Below are 19,788 nucleotides of genomic sequence, written 5' to 3'. Positions count from 1 at the left end.
CAATAGCACTGTGTTCAGGAAAATTTGCTCTAAATTCCCTCTGCCTGGGATTACTCAGGGGCCAAGACAAGCAGAAGAATTAACTGGGGGGCTTGGCTTCCTAGGCAGCAGTTCTATGCAAGCCTGTCCAGGAGGAACATTTCTAGGACGTTAAACTCATGGCCGTGCAGCACGGGGGTTAAGGATTTGGACTCTAAGTCAGTTGGGCTTGAGTTCAGATCTGGCTGAGAAACTTATGAATTGGGTGAATTTGGCTGGCTTTCTCAAATCTTCTAAATCCAACTTCTTGGTTTATAAAGTACACCTCTGTCATAGGGTTATATCAGGATTAAAAGAGATAATTGCACGTAAAATGTTTAGTATAGTGCCTGGGGAATAATAAACATACAATAAACAGTAGTGAGCATATTTAAGTTTAATTTCTAAAAATATAGACCCGTTACAGTGGTTCCCTGATGGATTCAACCACACTTACAAGCTGACAATGCTAACATTAATTTGTCAATGGTTCATTTATTGAACAAATATTGACTGAGCATCTATGCTGTTAGGGACTGATGCTACAATGCAATGGCAAGAAGGACCACCATAGTCCTTGTTCTCAATGAGTCTGCTATCTCGGCTCTGATCTCTCTGGAGCCCATGGATCTCTCCTGCATCCTCCATGTAGAGATTGGAGGACACAGATTGAATACGTTCCAGCAAATTTCTTTCTATTTCCTCCAAGCCTGCACATCCTTTTGGTTCTCTATCCCAAACAGTGATATTACCTTCCACTGAACTGCTCAATCTTAGCATCACTTTTAATACTTTTCTCTTTTGTGCTGTCACCAGCCAACTCCAAATCTAGTCACTTCTTTCTCTTGAATCCAGTCTTTCTGCTGCCACATGATCCTGCTATTACTTTTGCTTGTATCCTCAGCCCTTGCTGAGATTACTGAGAAAGTCTTAGAATTGGTCTCCCATTCTCTAGGCTGGCATCAAATCCATCTTCTACCATCCTTAAGAGGGATGGCTCTAAAGTAGAAATCTGATCAGGTGATCCCTTCCTTAAAATCCTTTGATGACTTTTCTTTGCCCACAGAATGAAGTCAGCATTCTTTATCATGGTATCCAACACCCTTCATAATCAGGCCTCATTTGATTCCATCTCCTGTCCCTTGATGGTCCTCGCTCTAAGTTCAGGGGCTCCCAACAATGACTTTTCCCTAACATCCTTTGCACTTTCACAATTCTATGTTAAAAGTTTGTGTTACTCTCAGCCTGAATTCCCTTTCTGCATTGCCTCTCCCGTCTCCATCAAATTCTGCTCATCAATCAGGTCCTTCTTCTTTGAAAATGTACCTAATACCCTATACTCATAAAAACACACATGTAGGCAAAATGAATCTGTCTTCTCCAGACTTCACCTTCTGCTGCCATTGGCTCATGTTCGGTGGGATCAGAGTTTGTTATCTGTCTCTGCCCAGAAAATGTGAGTTCCTGAGGGTGAGGAATTTTGTCAGCCTTATGCTTGTGTTCCTGACACCTAGTACACTTTTGGCACAGTGTTATACGTTATAGTGTTATATACAGGACCATATATTATATGGTCCTGTTGTAGCCACTTGATGGTTTGTTAGTGGGGCCTCTATCATGATAGTTAGATGCTGAACCTACATTTACTTTGGTACAATTCAGGTAATTTCCGAATCTTTTTTTTTTTTTTCTAATTTCCAAATCTTATTCTGCTTATGTAATTACTGATTCTTCCGGGTATTGGCCCTCAAATGATTTTTGTGCCTTTGAGCAAACTACTCTCTAGTCTACGTGCGCAATCCAGGTCTCCTACCAGTTGCTTTGCTAGTCAATTTGCTGCCCTTTCTCACCACCCCTCCCCACTCCCCAGCAGTCAAGACACCTGTCTGGCTAAACTTAACTGATGGATCAAATGGACTCATCAACTCAATCAAAGGGAGTGATGCCTTTGGGTGTAGAAATCCAGCTTCAGTCCTTCTGGAGGGTGATTCATGAGGGAAATGTTGTGGTCCCACAGTTGTCCCTGACCAACCCTAAGACCCCACTCACTTTTTCAACACGGCAATCTCATTCTCCAGACTGCTGTCCCGGAAGGCAGGGGACTTCTTGATGCACTTCAGGGCAAAGAGCTTCCCAGTCACCCTTTGCTTCACCAGGAAAACTTCTGAAAAAGCGCCTCTACGTATAAGATACCAAGAGATAAAAATTAGTACTGGCTGGCTAGGGAACATTGTTGGAGACAAAACCAAAGGGTAGATGAAGGAAGGTGTGGCTGGTAATTAGTTTCCACTGTTACTGCATCCAGGGTATAGCCTATCTGACAAGCCTTCTGTCCTTTCTTTCAAGAAAGAAAAGACTCTACTACAAACTCCGAGACTAGCCGGGTGCTATTTCCAGATTCTAGAATTTGTTAAGGACTCCCAGGGACTCTGCTTTGCTTACGAAGAGTTTTCTCCATTTGGCCAACCCATTAAAGTGGGGCTACTGCGGAGGCAATTTACTTTGTTTCTTCCAGCATGATGAAGTGTGGCACACTGGAACAGCACTTGGAGGTAGCAGTGTGGACAGGGCTCAAGCAGTGATGGGAAAAAACTCCAGTCTCCGTTTTAGGTGGTGATAGTTACTCTGAACCAATTATCATAGGCTAAGGGGGCTGAACACCCTCTCATTCAGTAGAATCTGTGAGAATGAAACACAGGACCCAGCAGCCCTGGGCAGATTTTCTGGAGATGGAGAGGATAGAACACAATGGAAATTCCAAATTATAGCCTTTTTGCTTTGAGTGGGGGTCTTCTGGAGACCAGGCTAGTAGAGCCATAGTTAGCTAGGAGCAGATGCTGAGGCCCAAGTGCCCATGTGAGAACTTCAGCTTTTTTGGGTGACAAGTCACTTAACTTCTATATACCCAGATTCTTTATCTGAAAAGTGGGAGTGTCAATAGTAGCTGATTCATAGCGTTGTTTAGAAGATTAAATGAATTAACATATGTAATGTGCTTAAAAGCATCCCTGACATCTGTTAAACTAAGCGTCAGACACTGTTATTGTTATTACTATTATTATTTGAATACCATTAGGGAGAACACCTGGTAGTAACAAGAGGCACTAGAGTGTAAGTGAGGAAACAGCTGAGCCATCTTCTCCCCTGCCATCTGGGATTCTAGAATGGAGGTCCAATAGCAGTCAAGCTTGTGTAAGGACTTTGAGAATCTGCGTTAGAAAATACTTGGTGTTTCCTGGGTCCGAGCTTCCTGTTTCCCCCCCAGCTGCACTGAAACAGAGTTAATCAGAGCCTTCAGAGCTTCCCCTATTCATTCATTCATTCCTTCATTCATCCCTTCAATCAAGATTTATTGAGCACCTACTGAGTCAGACACTGGAGATAAAAAGGTAAGTGTGTCCGGTCTTAAGAAGCCTGTAGACTAGTGAAGAGCACAGACAAATGAGCAATTAACATTCAATTTGCAAAATGTTATTAGGCATTCAAGGAATGTTTGCTCAGCTAACGGAACCCTAGTGTTAGGCCCTGGGATACTCATTGGCCTCACTTAGAGGCTTAGAGTCTGGTGTGCGAAATAGAGATGTACAGAGAAGCAGGGGGTATGATGAGACCCTAGATAATGAACGTTGAGGACAGGGTCTCTGCTCTGGTACATGACTCTGGCAGATGCCATTTCCCTTGGAACCACGGTACATCTTCCTACAATAATCGTGACAACACTAATTTCCCCAGCAGAGAGCAGGCTGTAGAAAAGGGTATTTTTCTAATGGGTACAAAGCGATCGCTCGGAGTAGCTAAGGAGCACCTCATTCTTGGCCTTCAGACTTAAGATCACCTTGACCTCAGTTTTAAGGGATGAGCGAGAGTTAGCCCAGTGAAAAGTTGGAAGTGACGTCTCAGGTGGTGGTTAGAGAAGTCGAGGGGACAGCATGGAGGAGGCGCAGGGCAGCAGGTAGGGAGGGGGCTACGGGGTCCAGCACCATCTGTGAAGTAGGAGACAGGGAATAGTGGGAGATGCACGTGCATGAGTACCAGCTCCTCTGGCTGGGCACGTATGGAAAACGCTCAATACAGGTGTGTTGGTTGCATGGATGGAGGGAGGCTGGATGTGTGAGGAGGCTGGCCTGGGATGGGCTGCGCGTTCCACTCATCTTCGGATCCCACCTTCCCTCCTGTAAAAGGAGAGAGGTGAACCGCATAGCTCTCAGGATTCCTGCCAGCCCTGACCTCCCAGGACTCACTTTCAGAGTCCCCCCTTTCACCCGTAGGCACAGGTGGCCCCCTGACACCTACTGGGGTCCTCTTGTGGAAAGAGATTGAATTAAGGCCTTCCTGGGGGGCCATTGACATCTCAGTGTGTGTGTAAACCACGCCTCCTGGAGATGTGCAGTGTTGTGGCAATTGTGGTGTTACTGCTTTTCTGCCTCAAGCTCCTTGTACAGTGTGTGTGTGTGTGTGTGTGTGTGTGTGTGTGTGTGTGTGTCACAGGGCAGGGGAGAGCGGTTACAAGACTGAATTGTGCCACTGGTCAGACTGGGGAGCAGAGAGCTAGCTTTGAGCAGCTAAGGTTGCTGGGGTCGGAAGGCAAGACAAGCAGAGTCTCCGGAGCCAGGAGTGCTTTGCTGCGGTAGAGCTTGGTCTGCCTTTGGGGCCCTGACTCGCTCTCCCCTCTTGCTGGGAGACTGCTCAATGGGTGAGGGGAGGGAGGACCAAGGAGAAAAGCCGCTTCCTGCGCAGTGAAAGGAGGGGGACTGGGACCTGGGTGACACTCACCCTGCTGTGGACGAGCTTTGTCTCGTGCCTCTACGGTTACCTGAGGGCCCAGGGATTCTGGGGGACCTCCGCAAGCGTTCTCTCCCTGGCGGGGTGTTCCAGAGGAGCTGAGGGCTACAGAGAAGAAGCCTTTGTCCTGAGATTCTGGTGCATTGCGCTCAGAGGAGTCTGCGCTGCCCACTGCTCCCTCCCCGTCAGCGCTGCACCACCTCACCTCGGTAACTAGGTAACTACGGTAACTCCGGTAACTCCGGTAACGCCCCATGAGGGAGGTCTGCAGCCTGGGGCTGCCTGGCCCCCTCCTGGGCACAACAGGGGGGCCTACTGTTTAGTTACTGATCAGCCCCCACTGCTGTGACCTGTCCCCTGTCTTGTCCCTTTGGTTCCCCAGGTCAGTGAGGGGCTGGATAGGTTAGAGCCATTGGAAGCATGGAAAATAGAGTCCTAGTTGCTCGGTCCTATCTCCCCGAATCCCCGTGCAATAGGTCTAGGATCAGGAATCTGTATATATATATATTTGAAAACAAAAAAACAGGGACACCTGGGTGGCTCTGTGGTCGAGCATATGCCTTTGGCTCAGGGAGTGATCCTAGGGTCCTGGGATCGAGTTCTGCATCAGGTTCCCTGCAGGGAGCCTGCTTCTCCCTCTGCCTCCCTTGTCTCTGCCTCTCTCTCTGTGTCTCTCATGAATAAATAAATAAAATCTTAACAAGACAAAAAACCCCAGAAAACTATCTCTGCCAAAATGCTACTAGGGAATTATTATTAACTGTCTTGAGTGTGGCAATGCCATTGGGCATATAGAAGAAAGTGCCTTTATTTCTAGGAGATGCAGACAGAAGGATTCCAAGGTGACATGTCATGATGTTTGCAACTGTTTACAAATCGTTCAGGGAAATCAGTGTGTGTGTGTGTGTGTGTATGTGAGAGAGAGAGAGAGAGAGAGAGAGATGTATGTACATAAAACAAATATAATGAAATGTTAACAATTGTTGAATTGAGGTGGTCAGTATATCGGTTCACTGTACTATTATTTCACTTTCTAAAAACTTTAGATATTTTCACAGTTGAAAGGTAGAGGGATAAGCTCCCCAGGGTCCCTGGATGTCCCTCTAGGTTAGGACCCTGGCCGACTTCGCCGACCCCCCTGGGAGCAGCATATGTCTGACAGTCCCACAGCACAAATCTGAGCAGACAGTGAATAAGCACTTGTCAACCCGGGCATCCCCCCTCCTTCTCTTGATTTTTGGGATTCTTAGCAAATCATCTCTGATTCACGCATGAGTCTTGTCCCTCTCTCCTGCCAAAAAACCCCTCTCTAGCCACCCCCGTCTTGGCAAAGGGCCTTGATGGAGGGCCAACGCTCTGATGGCCGGCACCAGCACCGAGATCCTCCTGTGTGCTCAGAGCCCTTGCTCAAGCAGGGAGAGCCCGGGGGTGGGGGCTGCCCTTGGGGCCAGACCTGGCTCCCCTCAGTCTATGATGAGGGTATGGGGAGCTGTCATTGCCCGAGGTCATGGCCTCCTGGCCAGGGCGGAGGGAGCTAAACTTAGCCCGAGTTGGCTAAAGGGAAAGCCTGCTTGAATGGGCGGCCTACTAACTGCCCCTCACTTCCTGGGGCCCAATTAGCCCAGACTAATTAGCTGGCCAGCTGGGGTCCTGAGGCCACAGAGGAGCTGGTGGCCTGGAGCTGGTGGCCTGGAGCCGGTGGCAGCCTGCATCAGAGCCTGCAGCCTCCCGGAGGAGAGACAGGACTGAACAGGACAGTCAGCTCCAGACAGGCTGTCTCTGCTCCTCCAGCCGTGTAATCGTTGTCAAGGGGCAGAAGCAGACACTCCGGAGGCTGGTAGGAGTTTGGGCTACGGCGTGACTTTATTTTTCCAACATGGCACTTAAATATAGAGCAGAGAGGATGGTGGTGGGGAGCTGACTCCGGCATGCGTGGGGAGCTGACTCCGGCATACGTGCCTGTCAGCTTTCTAGGCCCCAAAAGCCCCTTTTCCTCCGTCTACAGCAGACATGGGGGGTTGGTTGGCCTATTTGCTGCCCGAGGAAATGAAGACCCTGGAGGATGTGACCCAGGAAATTCTAGGGCCACTGAATGTCTGGAGGTACCCCAGAACCCCTCTTTCCTGCCACCAGGGTGAGAAGCCACGAGTTGTCTCTGATCTAGAGGTAGGGAAAGGGGGTCACCGGGGGTGGGCCAGGATGGGCCTTTCTGCCTAAGGAAAGGGCTGGTATTCCCTGTGGGCCCAGGGTTATGAAACCAAGCTACCTCCCCCTACTCACCTCCCCAGTCCCTGCAGTCTCAGTCCTAGTTTGTCAGCTGCTGCTGGCCCAGAACAACTCCTTCCAGGCTCCCAGCCTCCACGCCCCCGCCCAGCACGCAGCCCGGCCGCCCCATCTCTCAGCCCCAGGACTCACGATCCCAGCACTTCCATGAAGATGAAGGTTTTCCGGATGTTGGTCGTCTGTTTCTTCCAGGAGCTGCAGTCATCTTCTTCCTTTCGACCCATCGCCTCCAGAGTTGAAGCTTTGGGGGATACTTTGAGGAAGGGGACAAAGGGTCTGATCAGCTAATGTCTCAGACAGTAAGAACAAATTGCAAAAAGAATCAAAAACACATCTTTCATATAGTAGCTAGAATGAAGGATTGGGAAGCAAAACCTGGATAATGGGCAAAAATAAGTCTATTCTCTCCACTTGCTCTTTAAAATTACTACAACAAGGGCACCTGGTGGCTCAGTCAGTTAAGGGTCTGCCTTTGGATCAGGTCATGATCTCGGGGTCCTGGGATCGAGCCCCGTGTCCAGCTCCCTGCTCAGCGGAGAACCTGCTCCCTGCCTCCACCCACCTCTTGTGTGCTGTCTTAAAAAAAAACAAAAAAAAAAAAAACACTAAATTACTATTAAAAAAAAAACTAAAAAAAAACTAAATTACTAAAACAAATGTGTTGCATGTTTATGGGATGCCCATTGTACTTGCTACACGCTCAAGGAGTTGAGAGTCTAGTAGTGCAAAGTCCATTTTGTACATATGTATATAGGGGCAGTAACACACCCACGTATGGATTAGTACACAACTATGCACCTTGGGGGGGAATCTAAGCTGAATGAGGCATTTCCTGCGTTTCCAGGTGATGGTCAAGGTCTTGATTCAAACCGCGGAGTCAGCTCGACTTCCCTTCTGGTACCTTATGTTGTCTGGGTCGACCCACCTCCCCAGTCCTGTTTCCTCTTGCCTCTCTCCTACCTGTTCCGGGCCTAATGCTTGTTCCTTGTTAGATGAACAAGCATTGTTTGCTCCCAAACTCCCACAACATTAATACGGTGCTGGGGAAATAGTTATTCATTAAAATCTGAATTGAGTCTTGTCCCGACTTTCTATCGGGGTTCCGGAGTCACCATATCCATTCACCAGAGTCGGCACCTATGACGCACCAGGTGCTGGCTACGTACAGGTGATGGTTCTGTCTTCCTGGGACCGGCAGGCCCACAGGAGGCATGCCAGGAACAAGTGAAGTACCATGTACGCGGTGACCTAGTGTAGGAAAACCGGGACCAGAGCCTGAAGGGACGGATGGGACAGTGTGGCTGGAGCAGATGAACCCTGCATGACACGGGGCGGTGAGTGGGCAGGGGAAGGCAGGCAGGGGGCAGACCATATAAGGCCTTATAGGCTCTCCTGAAGGTACTGGATTTTCTTCTAAGCAAGAGGGCAAGATATGGAAAGATTTTTTGCAGAGGAATTACACCACTGATGCGTTAGAGCTCACTCCAGCTGCTTTGTGGACAATGGGGTCGGGGGAGTAAGAGCTGATATATGGAAAATGGGTGGGACACAAGTCCAGGAGGGAAATGACGGTGGCTTGGATTGTGGCAGTAGTGAGGGAGAGAAGGGGTGGGCTCGGGATACGTTCTGGGGTTCCTATTATGTAGGATACCAGGGGATGTGCCCACAGGGCGGTGAGAGGAGTCTAGGCTGGCTAGACTGTCTCTGGTAGGAGTTTCAGGGTGACAGCGCCCTTGGTGAGGCATGAATACTTGAGAGAAACATGTGCTTGGGGGGTGGCTGGGTGGGTTGGGGGGAATCTCTCTGCCCTAGCTGCCTCTTTTTCCCTATTCTCTTTGGACCTAACTAAGAAGTAGGAAAATATGCCCAATGGCTGCATCTCTTGGGCAATGCACCTCCTTCCCCCATTTAAAAAAATTCCTGTGGGGGCACCTGGGTGGCTCAGTAGTTGAGCATCTGCCTTTGGCTCAGGGCTTGATCCCGGGGTCCTAGGATCGAGTCCTGCATCGGGCTCCCCGTGGGGAGACTGCTTCTCCCTCTGCCTATGTCTCTGCCTCTCTCTCTGTGTCTCTCATGAATAAATAAATAATATAGTCTTAAAAAACAAGTTCCTATAGGATCCATGGGGTCTTCTCAGAACAAAGAGAAATTTTGTGCCTCCACAATTTGGCATCAGGTAAAGAGTAGAGATTTGGAGGTCAACCTGAGTTCAAATTCTACCACTGTTGGTTATTTTATTCGAACGGCCTTAGGCAAGTTACTGACCTCTGAGTCTGTTAGCTCATCTGTAAAATGGGGATAGAGCCATCTATGGTCATGGTGCAGGTTACATGAAATAGTGGACGTAGAGACTTAGCACATTTGTCTCACAGATACTAAACCGTTGTGACAGAGACAATATTCAGGGGTACTAAGCTGATGTGTTTTCACTCCTGGTAATCCCCATCGGGAGGGCTCATGTCACAAAATAGGGTCTGTAGCATAGAGGGAAACCTGTAAGCTCCTATGAATAAGAGGAACATGACACAAGCGAGGGCCCCATGGGAGGGGAACAGGTGTGCTTGACAATTTTGGTCCCAGTGGATCCTGGTGAGGATACGGGGGAGGTGAGTGTAGTTGCCCGAAGCACGCATCTTTGCTTTCACACACTTACGGAGTAGAACACCCATCCAGGAATGGGGGACCGCGGTGACACGGATGGGTGGGCTTCCCACCCGGTGGGAAGCTCTACGCGCGGGAGGTACTTGACCACAACCACACTCAACAAGGTGGGAAGTAATCATGGGGCAGGCCTAGGGGGAGATGGGGTGGCATGACCCTTAGGGACCCCAGAAGTTCCCCAGGGCCTGCGGGGGGCTGCAGCCAGCTTGCTTCAGGTCACGACAGCCGAACCGTAGGGGTGTCCCCAGCTCTGTGGTTAGAGGTCTCAGGTTGTGGGCTTGAAATTGGCCACAGTGGGAGCACTGACACCATGGACGCGGGCAAACGCTACATGAACCAGGGCTTCTCCCCAAGTCATCCCCCTATCTTGGAGAACCAGTCCTTTAACATTTATCATGGCCCTGGTGAAGGGACATAGAGCTGCTAGAGGGCCTGTTCCCTGGGGTCCGGAAGAAGAGACAGCTTTAATCGGGGCTTCTCAGGTGGAAGCAAATGGCTGGGAGCTGGGCCTTTCGCGGAGGGTGTCAGCATGACGCCCCCAGGTGGGACCAGTCACACCTCAGAGGTCACCAGTCGTCCTCTGGTGAGATCCCAGATCCCTGGGATCTGAGGTCCCCGATGAGTCTGAGGCCCCCTTCTCCTATCTACAACCAAGTCAGGTAAGCACCTTATCACATAAAATGTCCCGGACGTAGAGCAAGAGGAGGAGAAGCCGTCTCAAGGCTGTGTGCTTTCCCGGGAGAAACTGAGGCAGCGCAACGAGACTCTGCTGAACCCGAGACGCTGTGATGAACAAGTTCACATTTAAAGTTGCCCATTTCCCTTTTGGGTTCGCGAGAAAGACTTTAGAGGAAATAAAGATGCTACATTTCCTTTGCTCACTTCAGGATTGCGTGTAAACCTGCAGCCTGGCTGTACGCGAACTGGTGGCCGATATTATGAAAAACGCATGCGAGTTAATACTACGAATCCCTTAGCATTTAGCACATTCCCGCGTAGATCTGGTTTGTGCTTGTATCCTCAGGTCCGTCTGTGGATTTGCTCGTCCTGGGAGGGTGGCAGCCCAGAGGGACGCAGCAGTTCAGGGCCCGCTAGCCAGAGGAGGACTCGCCAGCCATGCGGTGGCCTGGTCCTTGATTTGGAGGGCACAGTGACAAGGCAGAGACAAATGAACTCCGACTGGCAGGCTGCTTTGGGGAAGATGAGATATTAGAATCCGGGCTATCTTTATCCGGATGCCGCTCTGCAGAGTCTCAGCCCCAAATCTGGCAGCTTCCACTTATCAGAGAGGTTGGCATCTGGGCGTGGATCGAGTGCTTCTTAGCGTGGACACTGCAGCTGGGAGTCTCGACGGACGTATGGGGGTGTCGGGGTGGACAGTCAGAGGAGCCGAATCGACAGGGTCGGTCTGTGCGTGTGTGTCTGTCTCTCTCCCCTTCACAGACCCCCCAGGCCTGCAGATGCTGCTTATCCAGGTAAAGACCCAATCAAGCATCTTCTTCTTTTTTTTTTTTTCTTTAAAGATTTTATTTATTTACCATGAGAGACACAGAGGGAGATGCAGAGACATCGGCAGGGGGGGAAGCAGGCTCCCTGCGGGGACCACGACCTGAGCCAGAGGCAGATGCTGGACCACTGGGCCACCCAGGCGCCCTCCAATCCAGACTCTTCTTTCCAGCTCTGGGGCCAGCAGCTGGGTGTGCGTCGCTCCCCCTGCTGGAGCCCGGCGGAACCCGGGCCTGCTCTCCGGGAGGCACGACCACCTCATTAGCAGATCTGTACTCCCTGTTCCTTCTCTCCCATCTCTCTTAAATAGCTTAAAAACATAGTATTCTTAGCTAAGCCGGCTATAAGAACACATCTTTCCCGCCCACCCCTCCTCCCATACACTCAAGCCTAACAATTTAGCTCTATCTTCAGAGCAATGTGGAAAACTCGGGGCGGGGAGGGGTACGCCCCAGACCCCAAAAACCCTGGGTCATTCCCGCCACCACCACCCCCCAACCGCAGGGAGGTCCCCAGGCCCCCGCCCAGCGCCACGGAGGTCTAACCAGGGGCTCTCAGAGGGGCGCCCACATTCTCCCTGCTTCTTTCCCTCGAAGTCCTCGCCCTGCTCCCCGACTCCTGCTGCTATCTAGGTTCTCTAGAAGGAAAAGAAAACGCATCCTGAGAAGCCTGAAGCCCCAGGATGGCTGTCACTTGTTCCCAAAGTATGCCCACCTCTCCCTCTCTCCGGCCACAGCCTCCACTGGGCTTCAGGGCTCGGGAAGAGCCACTGCTGAGGTACAACTGAGGTCACCCTGTAGCTCAGGAGACGCCGAGGGTGTTGGCATCTGTGACCCTCACTCCTCAACAGGGCAGGACCCTCACGGATGTTCCGCAGAAATGACTCCCGGCCGAGGCAGTGGCCTTGCTCATGGGGACCACCTTTGACTTGTTGGAGACAACACTCCTTCATTCCCCCCAGGGCTACAGCAGACGTGGCTGTGACACGAGGCCCTTAAAAAATGCTTCCAATCGGGGCATCGGGGTGGCTCAGCGGCTGAGCATCTGCCTTCAGCTCAGGGAATGATCCTGGGGCCCTGGGTTCGAGTCCCGCATCGGGCTCCTCATAGGGAGCCTGCTTCTCCCTCTGCCTGTGTCTCTGCCTCTCTCTGTGTGTCTCTCATGAACAAATAAATAAAATCTTTAAAGAAAAGAGTGCTTCCCATCAAGTTGGAAAGACCAAGCGTAGGTGTGTAAATAAACAACTAAAACCACACGCCTGCAGGAGGGGAGCTGGCAAATGAACGTGCTCAAGCCATTCAGAGGTCGGTTGTAGATTGATTGAGGATGCGCGGGTCCCCCACTCCCGGGCCACCCCCCCACTGCGGGTGCTGCAGGCGCCCTGTGTTACTCAGCTGGAATCCCTAGTGCCTAGTACCGAGCCCACATAGGCCAAGAGCCCCGTCCACACTGGTCCAATGATCCAGTGGGGAGGAGGGCCCAGGAGAGAGCATTGGGGCCATCAGGGAATCCGACTTAACTTCGGTATAGGGTGGGAGGACAATTGTTTACTGGCTAGAGAGGGACCCGCAGCAAGAAGACCCATGCCCTGGGAAGGGAAGGCCACGGGGCCTCCTGTCTAAGGGTGTCACGGCGAGGCTCTGTTTAGAGCCCTGCAGTGGGCAGGGCAGAGTGGCCACGGAAGGCCACCATCACCTCTCAGGGCCTGGGTCTGGCTCTTGTTCAGCAGCACGTGGGACACTATCCGGCATCGGTCCCTCCACCCACCCAAAGCCACTCTGTCACATGAGCCAGCTCCTTGCTTCTGTACGACCTATGACAGTCTGAGGTCACGTCTTCCCGAGAAAGTAACTCCACGTGGACCGAACCTGGCCCATCTCCTTGTCTCCCTTAGGCCTCGTGCAGCGCCTCGCCCCGGGCAGGGCTCCGTCCGAGTTTTCGGGGTGGTCTTCCTGCTGTGTCGGGACACAGTTCCACAGCTGGGGAGGACACCGCAGAGGGCAAAGTTCTCCCTAAAGGGCAGGCCATGCAGCCCCGGGGTGGACTCTGCCTCTGAGCACCACCCTTTCTGTGCTTCTGGGGACAGGCCGTGTGATCCGTGGTGACATCCAGCCTGGCTATTTATGAGGTGCTGCTGAGAGATGCTTGGGCTATGAGCCCGGGAGGCAGGTGCCCTTCTCACGCTTCTTCCATGGAAGACCGACCCCTGTCCTTCTCTCCTTCCCAAGCTCCATTTGGTCACAGGAACAGCACCGGCACCAGAAGAACTCTAAGGCAGACGAGGCTTATCTTCAGGGGCCTCCTCATTGCCATCACCATGTCCCAAAGATGCGCGGTCGTCTCATGACCTCACACTGCCCTGGACCCTCTCCCTGGCCCCTCACTCCTGCCCACCCTGCTCCACAAAGCCTCCTTATCAAAAACTTCCTATGGGGAGTCCTAGCTGCTCTGAGGGGCTTATTAAACGAATCACTTGGACTAACAGCTTAAAAGCCACCCCTCCTGATAAACCATCCCAGAGCCTTGGACACACCATGTTTTAATCCAGGCATTTGGTTCAATTCAACTCAATTCAATTCAATTCACTGTGTGTTTCCCCAGCCCAAGCAGGGCTCCTAAATTGGCTAGGACCAACCCAGAGGAGATAGAAGGAAGGAGAGAATCTTGGAGTAGCATCCCAGTACCCTTGGACCCACAGATAATGGCTCTCAACTCTACCCAGGGGAAGAGCCACTGGGCCTTAGCTATGCTCCCCCACTTGGGGCTTCTGGGCAAGCAAGGGCGCATCACTTGGGGCATGGTAAGCTCACCTCAGAGCCTTCCTGAGGTACTGCATGTGGCTCTCTTATTGACCTCAGTGGAATCAGCCCACCCTAAGACTGCTTTGCAGTCTGCTTCCAGGGTTTTCCATTTCTTGGGAGCATGACTCAGAAAAGCTGGTGGGTTCTGGGAGGGAGGTTATCGGATGGGTCATCTTTCATAAGAATGTGCTCTCTGCCTCCGGGCTGGGGCTCACGGAGTCATGGCAACATATAAATGGCTTGGTGAGGGGCTAAAGGCTAACTAACGCTCGGATGTTTTCTTGTCCTGATCCCCAGTTTCCTGGACTCTGACCCATATTGGACTTTGCGTCATCCTTTGGATTGAGAGGGACATTAGAAAGGGCTAAAAAAAAAAAGAAAAGAAAAAGAAAGAAAGAAGAAAGAAAGAAAGAAAGAAAGAAAGAAAGAAAGAAAGAGCGGGCTCAAGTTCTGGTTCCAGTTTCGATTTGGTACCGAGGAGCTGTGCAGCTCCAGGCAGAACACCGTACTTCTCTGGGTTTCCACCTTTGTCCTTAGAGAGAAGAGGAGACTGGAATAGATCAAGGTTCCTTGAAGTTTGATTTTTAGCATATTAGTCCCAGGAGGCTTTCTGTGTGCAAAGTGGATTTGCTGCTCCTATTAGAGATTCATGATCCACATTAGCTTGTTGAAGGCTCTGATGACTCTTAAAGATGCTTGGTTAATGCCCTCTAACCTGGCATCCCCGCCCCCCCAATTTACTGGACGGTGAAACCTTCCTTGTGTCGCACCTGCTAGCACCCAGGGTGTCCAGGGCTGCCCAGAGCCTACTTGGGAAAACAGGGAGACTGGCCTCCTCTGATAACTTTGTGATTCTGCATTTGAGCAACAGAGGAAGTTTCCAGCAGCCTCAGGTCATAGCCATGCTCTCGCCAGCCGCGGTGTCAGAGGCACACAGCTGGGCCTGTGCGAGCTGTCACAATCCATTCCCCGTTCGAGGGCCGAGGGCCGCAGCTCAAGCCCAGGCCCTGGACCTTAAAGCCTCCCGGAGACTTCTGGGTGGACGAAGCTGCAAGGAACATGGGCTCCATCCCCGGCTCCCCCACGCAGCCCGGCTCCAGGGCCAGGGCTGCGTGGCACTTTCGGTTCACAGAATCACCGAGGAAGGACGTTTTTCAATCGCCTCCTGCAGTTTATTTCAGGCTCAAACACACATTTAGGTCTAAGCCAATCCCTCCGGCTGCAGGGACAGGTCAGAACTCACATGTTGCTTAAGATTTACTGTGTGCCTCTTACAAAACATCCTCCAAGGCTTCATTTGGTGGCGGGAGGGCCAAGACCTAGGAGTCCCTGGAGAGGGCAAGGGTGTGCCACTGATTCCTCTTGTGCTCCTAACCCCGTGGAGCCTCAGCTTCCTCCTCTGCTGAATGGGAATAATGATCCCTGCTCTGTGTCTCCACCTTCCTGGGGCATCTGGGGCGCAGAATCACCCTGCAACCTCTGTCACACTATGCAGGGGGTCCCCGTTACAGGCACGCGAATTAAATAAACACCAGGCGCTGGGGAGAAAGAAGGGGAAACGAGACACTAACTAGATAGAGGTGAGCGCGCGACAGGAGCCGCCAATCAACCCGGGGTCCCCCCAGCGGCTCTGCTCCCAAGTGCGCTTCACAGCGGGGACACCTCAGCTCACTGTGACTCTAAAGTGTTTAAAAATACCTAATGTTTCATACATCCCGGCCCTGAAATGCAAACCAACTGCTTCACCCGGTGCTGAACCAAGAGCAGAGGGAGCTCGGCCGCCGCCCTGGGCAGCACCGTGAGCCAAGGGTCTCTCCTCGGGCGTCACGCTGGTCCCCGGGGCCACCTCTCCAAGGAGTTTTCAAGGGTAATAGTGACGGTGCGTCTGCCACGCGCCGCCCTTAAGCCGGACTCCGCAGGAGGTGCCGCCTTGGCGCAGGTGCTGGGCGCCCCCCTCCGAGCCGCCCCCCCCCACCCGCCCCGCCCCGCCCCGCCCCGCCCCGCCGAGCCCCGGCCCCTCCCTGGCGGTGGCCGCGGGGACGCGCCTGCGGTTGTAGCGACGCGCGCGGCCGCTCCGTCTCATTCATGTTGCGGCTCATTCACCCGGCGGCCCGGGCAGCTCAGTGCAGCCCCGAGCAGCTCGGTCGGGCCGCGGGCAGCTCGGTGCAGCCCCGGGCAGCTCGGTGGGGCCGCGGGCAGCTCGGTGCAGCCACGGGCAGCTCGGTCGGGCCGCGGGCAGCTCGGTGCAGCCACGGGCAGCTCGGTCGGGCCGCGGGCAGCTCGGTGCAGCCACGGGCAGCTCGGTCGGGCCGCGGGCAGCTCGGTGCAGCCCTGGGCAGCTCAGTCGGGCCGCGGGCAGCTCCGTGCGGCCCCGGGCAGCTCGGTCGGGCCGCGGGCAGCTCGATGCAGCCACGGGCAGCTCGGTCGGGCCGCGGGCAGCTCGGTGCAGCCACGGGCAGCTCAGTCGGGCCGCAGGCAGCTCGGTGCAGCCCTGGGCAGCTCAGTCGGGCCGCGGGCAGCTCCGTGCGGCCCCGGGCAGCTCGGTCGGGCCGCGGGCAGCTCGATGCAGCCACGGGCAGCTCGGTCGGGCCGCAGGGAGCTCGGTGCAGCCCTGGACAGCTTGGTGGGGCCGCGGGCAGCTCGGTTGGGCCGCGGGCAGCTCGGTGCAGCCCTGGGCAGCTCAGTCGGGCCGTGGGCAGCTGGGTGCAGCCACGGACAGCTCGGACAGCTCGGTCGGGCCGCGGGCAGCTCGGTGCAGCCACGGGCAGCTCGGTCGGGCCGCAGGGAGCTCGGTGCAGCCCTGGGCAGCTCGGTCGGACCGCGGGCAGCTCGGTGCGGCCACGGGGAGCTCGGTGCAGCCCTGGGCAGCTCGGGAGCGCGGGAGAGGGAGCAAAGGTGCCGCTGCCCGCTGCCTGTAGTGCTCCCAGGAAGTGCTCCCAGGCCGTGAGGAGTACGGACACCCCCGGGGCACTCCATCTGCATCACCTCCCCTCCCTGGCACCTCGCTGCTGCCTTTAGAGGAGGTGTTGTGATGCCCATTTCACAGCTGAGTACTGCTGGGTAGAAATGTTACAGAAAATGCCCCAAATCCGAGGGTCAATGGCAGAGCTGGACTGGGAACCCCAGTGTATCAGAGCCTCCACAAAACCTGTTGCCTCTCTCCTGGAAGTGATCACCTGGTTTCACGTACCTCGCCTCATCCTTGGGACACGTTCCTGCAACCCCAGCACCTGACCAAGTCCCCCCTGGAATAGCTGACTCTGAGGCTCTGAGAAGGGCTCTGAGGCCAGGCCATCCTCTGCCTCTCCGGGCTCCAGCTCAAACCTCCTGTCACTCGGACTTCTTTCCCAAAGTTTTGTGCATTCTCAAGAGTGCTCTTAACACACACCTGCCTGCCAGCCACTGCCCCCAACACATGATAGCTATCTGCAGTATCACGGAAAGGTCACTGATGATGTCAGAAGTTCTGGATTCAAATGATGCTGTCGTTAACTGGATACCACCAATATCCAGCTTTGCAACCCTAGGCAAGCCTCTTTGAGTCTCAGTGGTCTTGTCCATAGGGAGGGAGAAATACTATTTGCCCCACCGGCTTGGTGGGCTCGTGCTAAAGGCACGTGTGTTTCCCACATCAGGTATTACTAAGCACTTTGTGTTATGGCCTATTGGATCTCATCTTTGGCCCTGGTTAAGCCTGGGTCACAAGGACTGCCAGGGGCCGGGGTGCTTCTGGCCTCTGCTCTGGGAAAGATCATCTCCTTCCCCAACAGGAACCTGCTTGACTCTTTGACCCCTCGCAGAGATTTTCCTCCTGACCAGTTAATTGATCCGGTCCCAGAGCCAGCAGCTGGCCAGCCAGGCACAACCGCCAGACCCGGGCCAGCCCTGGCAGCCGCCTCCGGGAGCCTCGGGGTTAATGCTTGTGCGTCAAAGTTACGTGGGGAGAAGGGGCCACAGCGCGGGTGGGGGTGGAGAATCCAGACCTTCCGTTAACATCTCACCTGCCCGCCCAGCTGGGGAAGTTTAAAGACAGAAGGGAGATGGACCTGCCCCTGGAGAAGGTGAGGGAGCCGCCTTGTGACCGACACCCTGAGTTCTGCATCCTAACACAGCCCAGGTGGCCGTGGAGCTGGAGCCTGTCCCTGGACCCTGCCTGAAGGGACTGAGGCTGGTCCGCTCCCTGGGGGTTTGCAGAGCCACAGGCTGTTTACAAACTACCTTTTTGCCCACTGGCTCTCTTAACAGTCACAACAACCCAGACAGGTAGGCAGAAGGGCATGGGTCCTTGACCGATGGGGTCAGAGAGGTTAAGAGATGCAGGATGGGCAAGGAGGCAGGGGTGCAAGCCCGCTGGAGGTCCCCACCTCTGCAGATGGGCAGCCCCTCCCGGGTGGCCCTGAGGATTGCCCCTCAGATGCAGCCTGCAGGCAGGCGGTGCAAGAGGGACATACATGGATATTTTGCTCCCCTTGCGCGGCTCAGAAGTGCAAACGGTTCCCACTCACACCAACCCTGAAGTGATGGCAGATGGCTCCGCAAGGAGGTGCCACCTGGGCCCCCATTCAGACTTATTTTCCAAAGCAGCTACAACTTACCCTTGATACCACAAGAGTCAGGCAAGACTGGAAATGGGGCTAAAAGGAATAGAATACCCAAGTTGCTTGCAAAAGTGGCTCTTCGAACACATCTCTACGTGCCACCTGCCTCCCCCTAAGCAAGGGAACCTCCCAAAGCCAAGAAAAGAATCAGACTCATCTTACCCGGAGTCAGAAGGAATGGTGCTCCTACTCCAGCTCCTACAGGTCTGGGAGGATTAGCTGCTCCAGTGCTTTAACAATAAACCGAATTAAAGGGGAGGAATGCAGGGGTTTTCTTTCCCAGGACCGTAACCAGGCAGTCTTAAAGGGGAGGAAAAGTAGCTATGGTGGCTTGCATCTCCTGCCTTTCCTCTGCTCTGCTCTTCCCCCCTCCGAGCAGCATTAAGTCTGATCCAGAAAAATGCTTTTGCAAAGGGCCCTTTCGTGCCGTGTGTGTGTGTGTGTGTGTGTGTGTGTGTGTGTGTGGTGTGTGTAATTGTGTTTGCATTGATGTGTGTAATGGAAGGAGAGGGGGGAAGAATAAAAAGCAAAAATAAAACCTCAAATTACAAGCTTCCATTGGCCTGAATGGGGTGCTAGCAGAAAATCCGAGAAGCTTTCTAGGACTGCCTGCCTCAGTTTCTCTTTTAACTACTCCGTTGCTGGAGTGTATTGTTTAAAAACACCTTTCTGAGCAATAGGATATCTACATTGGTTGAAATGTGGGGGACGAAGACCCTTGTGTGTCCAGTTGTCGTCTTTTATAGAATGGGAAGAGAAGCAGGGGGGACCCTCTGCTGGGTGGTTCCATCATGTCTCTGATGTATCTCCTCTCCCCTGTTTCTAGAAGCATAGCATCCTGATCCCAAAACCTACCATCCTGACTCTGCTCCCTGGCACTCACCTCTCCATCCTGATCCCAAAACCTACCATCCTGACTCCGTTCCCTGGCACTCACCTCTCCATCCTGCCCTTGACCATCTCAGCCTCCTTTTGACTAATCCTTCAGCATAGGTTCCTTGAACTTCTGTCTTCTGCCCTCTTGCTTTCTCCTTGTCTACTCTTAATCTCAATATCCACTCACAGGGTCTGTTACCATCACGTACCATTTACCATCACGTAAATGTCCCAAATCAACACCCCCCACTCCCACTCAGTGT

General features: G+C 53.2%; 1 protein-coding gene across 1 annotated transcript in view; it reads right to left on the bottom strand.

Annotated features, from left to right (window-relative positions):
- The window catches only part of CAMK1G (calcium/calmodulin dependent protein kinase IG), a 30,368-nt gene extending 11,347 nt beyond the window's left edge, over positions 1-19,021 (bottom strand). The window contains exons 1-3 of the mRNA XM_025429795.3: positions 18,812-19,021; positions 7,216-7,336; positions 2,068-2,196 (exon numbers count right to left, since the gene is read on the bottom strand). Of these exons, the coding sequence (XP_025285580.1) occupies positions 2,068-2,196; positions 7,216-7,307 (221 nt within the window). The 5' untranslated portion in view covers positions 7,308-7,336; positions 18,812-19,021. The remainder of the gene's footprint in view (positions 1-2,067; positions 2,197-7,215; positions 7,337-18,811) is intronic.
- Between the last annotated feature and the right edge of the window lie 767 nt (positions 19,022-19,788).

The sequence above is a fragment of the Canis lupus genome, chromosome 7, assembly GCF_003254725.2.
Source record: "Canis lupus dingo isolate Sandy chromosome 7, ASM325472v2, whole genome shotgun sequence".
Lineage (NCBI taxonomy): Eukaryota > Metazoa > Chordata > Mammalia > Carnivora > Canidae > Canis > Canis lupus.
The sequence above is the reverse complement of the archived record's forward strand: the minus strand, read 5'-3'. Positions and strand labels throughout refer to the sequence as shown.